Consider the following 5387-nt stretch of genomic DNA (forward strand, 5'->3'; position numbering starts at 1 on the left):
AAGCACTTATTTCACTGAGCCATCTCCCTGGCCCCAGGAAAACTTTTAATGTAAAAACATTTGTGGAAATTGGAGCTTTGGGGAATTAATAATATCCAGGATAATCAAGAATAGAATGATATATGTTTTGTGCTCTGTCATATGTGCTTTCTCTTTAACCTTCTTTCTCTTTGTTTGAAGAAAATACACGTGCTAAGGCCGTTACTCCTTAGACAAGACCAGCATGTGTGTTCTTTCCTGGGTAAATTCTCACTTGGTTTCTTGTGTTTTGAGATACAAAAGTAAGAAACATGGAAACAAATTACCACTTTCAATTAGAAGCAGCAATGTGCAAAAAAATTATAAAAATATTAAAATATAAGGAGTGCTTGTCATTAAAAAAAAATAAAGCTAATGGTATAGAGTTCTAGGAATCTTTAATGGTTTGTCCCTGATAATCAGATGGAATTCAGAGAAAGAATAGATTACAAAGAGAAACAAGAGTATCAAAGAGAAAGTAATCAGGGACTATCCATGTGGTTGAATAAAAAGGATTTGGTAAAGTCAAGGTAAGAAGATAGCTCAACAAATTTTTATAGATAGAGAAAATTTTGATACTATAAAAGTAAAAAAGGTACTATAGGGATTTTTTTTTTTAAAGAAACTTTTTTCTTGGCTTGTTAATTGAAACAGAGAATAAACTACAGAAATTTGTATTTTATACTCTTTAATACTACTTTAAAAAGTCCGGCTCTGACCCCAGGGCACCTTAGCTGACGATTGAGACTGGGCGTGGTGGCGCACACATGTAATCCCAGTGCTTGAGAGGCTGAAAATGGGAAGATCACTACGAGTCCAAGATGTGTAGTGAGACCCTGTAGACCCTGTACTAAATACATTAAAAATAAAAAATAAATAAATAAATAAAAAGTAATATACATGATAATCTTGAAATGTATTTAATTTAGAAGAACTTATATACAATGGCATGTGCTAGTTATTTTTTAAGCTTAACTGATACACTTATCTCAGGTAGTCTAATAATTTATATTCAAAGTGGTGCTAAGCATTGTTTTAAAGGATTTCAGTGAAGAAGAAACCACTTCAAATCCTACAATTTTTTTTATTTTTTTTTAGAACCAGGGATTGAACTCAGGCCCTTGCGCTTACCAGGCAAGTGCTTATACTACTGAGCTATCTTCCTGGCCCCTACAAATCTTAAACATTAAGAAATCTCCTAACATTAGGTCTATTAAAATTCAAATTTAAATTGTCCACTATAATGTTTTTAATTAAAAGAGTGCACATTCATTAAAGCTAGAATATATGTTATCGCTCTAAAAAGCATGAGCTACACAAAATAGGAAACATAATTTTTCCACACAAACTGATGCATTCGAGGGAAATGATGATTCTTAAAACTCCCAGTTAGTCTTAAAGCAAGGGAACTTGCACACAAAGAAATATTTTCTTACATAATTTTAGATGACTTATTTAGGAGCTACCAAAATAAGAATTGAATTTTGACCACCCAAAGGCACATTTAGCAAGTCATTAGTCAGTTAAACATTTCCAACTGTATTGTAAAGTGGCAATAGAGTTGGCAATAGCCATGAGCTAATTAGGACATTACCTTAAAGCAAAATATTAATTTTCTATTCACTCTGCTACTTTGGAGATGATAAAACAGCATAAGCACATTTTATTCAGCAACTAAAAATACACCAAAGTGAATTCTTATAAGGAGAGACTGTGTGTTCAAAGACGTTCACTCCAGCACTCCAGCGGCTGGAGCCAAGCTGACCTGTGCAGGGTGACAGAGAACTTGTCCATCCGGCCGACAGAGTGGCTCAGGGCAGCGGTTACCATGACATACCAGACACACGATGAGCCCATCGCATGACCAGACGGGCTTCCTGCAACAAGTAGCATCCATTGGAACGACGGTTAATTAAACACCAAGATCAGAAACAGACATGGGAACAGCATAATTGCCACAAAATTACAAATAACTCAGGAAAAAAAAAACCCACAGGACTTTACAATATGTAAACGTTTAAGAAGCAGGTAAAAATAAAGAACACTGAGTCAAACTGAGTGAACACTATCTCAAAAATATTTTTTCTAGGTTTTTAAGTTCATTAAATTCCAGGTGTCTATATAGTCCAGGCTTTTACATCAAAATCTAAAACACTATTCATTCTTCATGTCTGATTGTTTTTAATTGGCCAGAAGATTAAAGTATTTATATTGGATCTTGAATCAATTAATCTTCCTCCAGCTGAAAAGTCAAACTCTAAAGAATGTCATCGCTAGGTTTGTGGTTTATTGATTGATTCAGAAATGACAGCTGCATGCAAGCAGCTATCCATATGCCTATCTTGTGATGCTGCAGTGAGGATCTTTGTTATGCACGGGGAGTGAGGAGACGCTGTCCAGGGAATGGTAACGCAGGCAGAAAAACCAGGTAGCCCTGCTGATCCCAGAATGTCTCTCCCACGCTGCTTGGTTTTAATTTTAATCACTGTACTTTGATGTTGGCCAGAATTTTTCCCCTAGCAAATATTCCCTGTAGGTAAATACAGTCTTTGAAAACACAAGACACTAGTCTCTTTTTTTTGTTAAACAAAGACAAACCTATTTGTAGTCTATAGGAATTTTCAAAAGCTTTTGCATACGTAAGTGAACTGTCTCCAAGGAGCAAATATAGAATCTCTCTCTCTTTCTCTCTCTCTCGCTCAGAGACACAACACACACACACACACACCCCTCATAGGACAGAATAAATGCTGGGAAGTGGTAGAATAGACCACAATGACTTTTGAATTATCTCCAAGATTATCCATCTGTCCATTCACTGCACACTAATTTCACAAAGATAGAAGTACATATCACCCCTACTTGATGGAGCATAGAGTTTAAGCAACCACATAATGCATTTATAGTATGGTATGATATGTGATATAACAAGCATATGTATATTTTATGAGAGCAAAAGGGCATTTGGAAAATCCATCAGAACACGTACATTCACCATCTTCAGGGTTATTTTCAAAGGATTTCAATTTGCAAGAATTTTATGCTTTGTAGCTGGTGAGGTACAATAAAACACATTCTTATAAGTTAAAACAGTGTGTAATTTTCTTTTACATACATTTCAAATCACCTTTTAAATAACCTTTTTGAAATTGTTCTTTTGTTGTTGGCAGTGCTGAGGATAAAACCCAAGGCCTCCATAGTTAAGTGAGTGCTCCACCATTGAGCTAATCCCAGACCTTCTCTTTACAGTTCTAAACTTCTTATTCAGAATCTTATTTGTAACAAAAAAGGAAATGTCCTGAGAAAGCTACTACTTTACTACACATACAAGAAAAAAGTTCTAAGATTAGAGATAATGTGTACTGAAAACAGTCATATTGAGGAGACCTTACTCTGCTTACACAAAACTTATCTATTTTCTGTTCATGGGTCTTAGAAGACCTCTAATAACTTTGAAAGTAGCTGAACAGCGGATGAGTCAACATTTCTAGGCCTTAAGTAGTATTCTTTGGGAATTTGTTCTGTTTTCCTGATTGTCTTAGTTTTTTTTTTTTTTTTAAACATTTTCTTTTTTTAGAAATTTTTTTAAAAATATTTATTTATTTATTTAGTGTGTGGCCAGCTCAGCCCACCAGGGGGCGGGTGGGCTGGCATGTGGTGCTGGGGGATTGAACCGAGGTCCCTGTGCTTTGCTTGAGCTTAGCTTGTTCTAAGTAGGTGCTTTAGACCACTGAGCCATCTCACCAGCCCCTGATTGTCTTAGTTTTAAGGCATTACATTCTCCCAAAAAATAAATATTAAATTATAAAATTATTTGGGGAGTATTCTCCCAACCTACCCTCTCACCAATAACAGAATAGAATTGGATTATTCATAAAGCTACTTTCTCATTAGCAATGCTGATGCTTATGAACTTTTAGCCTCCTCACTTGCGACATTTTGATTCATACTCTATATAATATCATAATCATGATGTGACGATAATCATACATAATGACTGTGTGTTGGAATGTCTTCAGTAACTTCAGGCTATGTTAATTGCTTACCTGGACCAGTTTCACATGTAGTAGGGAACTGTTCAAGGCATAGGTTTGAATGATTTGGGTAAAGTTGAGTTTCTTGAACCCACCAGTACGGCCGATGACCAAATAATATCCTGTATTTGAAGAAATATAAATACTCATACATATATTTAAGCACACAATTATTACTTACTTTGGCATTTTTTTACTATAAAAATGGCATAAGTAGAAAATTGATGAGGAAAGCTCACGATTAAGAGACTGAAATGACTTGGATTCTGGTCTTTCACTCATTGTAGAGGGTAGTCATGTGGGGTTTAGCACCCTACTGTCCCATAAGCATAGGAACTTTTTTCCTTGTGAGGAATGTCCCTGGGTGCTTTGGGTACTTAGGAAATATCAAAATGATCCCTAAAATCATCAACCTACTCATAATGTGCTGCTCCCTTAACTAACTTCTTGGTTATCAAAAAATGTTATAGGGTTTTAGAGTTTACTCTTAAGTCAGTTAAAGTATACACTTCTATGCTTTTTGTAATTTCTACTTATGAAATTGGTTTTCAAATATTAAAATAGTATGTTTGAAAGAATTTCTAAGTTAAATTATACACATCTGAAGCAAAAGCAACAAATCTAAGAAGTTTCAGGGAAAAAGAAAACAGAAGTCTTACCATTTAAATATAAGATTGAACCAATCCCCAATGACTGCTACCCATATCATCTTGGTTCCAACTGTCTGATTAAGTTGAAACCAGAGTGGAAAATAAATAGAAAAGATATTCCTGGGGTCTCCAACATTGGACATAAAATTTAGAAAATCGTAGTAAGCCCGATAGTCCTTCTGCAAATGTTGAATAATAAGCACTCCATTCTTATGAAGAAAATCCATCATGAGAAATAGGCAGAGGCAAACATAGAGCAATTGGCGCAGTGTACTCTAAGTCCCACTGGTTTTATGCACTGCCCTCACGGCGTGTGGAGCCATTACTGTGACATGTGACACTCACCATCTGTGGAAAAGAGATGTCTCTGTTCACCTCTGTTGAAAAGGTCATCTGTTTGTGATTTTAATTGGCGGAAAACAAGTGAAGTACATGCTGATCTGTGGCAATTTGAGGAGAAATTTGGATAGAGCACAATGAATTTCTTATGCAATCTCCCATTTGTGTGAACAGTTGGATTGTGTTTGTTTGAAATTTTTTGCACAGTTCATTTCCTGCAGGAGAGACATTAGCAATTTCTATGCTTGGCCAGAAGACTATGCAAATAATTATTGCATGTCAAATAGCTCTTATTAAAGTCTTGCATTTTGATGTAAGATAGACTGTTATTCTGACTATTCTACTG

The 5387-nt window shown here is 35.4% G+C and overlaps 1 protein-coding gene across 2 annotated transcripts in view; it reads right to left on the bottom strand.

Annotated features, from left to right (window-relative positions):
• The window catches only part of G6pc2 (glucose-6-phosphatase catalytic subunit 2), an 8367-nt gene extending 3347 nt beyond the window's left edge, over nucleotides 1-5020 (bottom strand). The window contains exons 1-3 of one of the 2 annotated variants that reach the window (XM_004634779.1): nucleotides 4712-5020; nucleotides 4065-4174; nucleotides 1784-1895 (exon numbers count right to left, since the gene is read on the bottom strand). In XM_004634779.1, the coding sequence (XP_004634836.1) occupies nucleotides 1784-1895; nucleotides 4065-4174; nucleotides 4712-4932 (443 nt within the window). In that variant the 5' untranslated portion in view covers nucleotides 4933-5020. The remainder of the gene's footprint in view (nucleotides 1-1783; nucleotides 1896-4064; nucleotides 4175-4711) is intronic. The other variant, XM_004634780.1, reaches the window with a different exon arrangement.
• Nucleotides 5021-5387: the final 367 nt, after the last annotated feature.

The sequence above is a fragment of the Octodon degus genome, unplaced genomic scaffold (genome assembly GCF_000260255.1).
Source record: "Octodon degus isolate 3935 unplaced genomic scaffold, OctDeg1.0 scaffold00065, whole genome shotgun sequence".
NCBI classification, from domain to species: Eukaryota; Metazoa; Chordata; class Mammalia; order Rodentia; family Octodontidae; genus Octodon; species Octodon degus.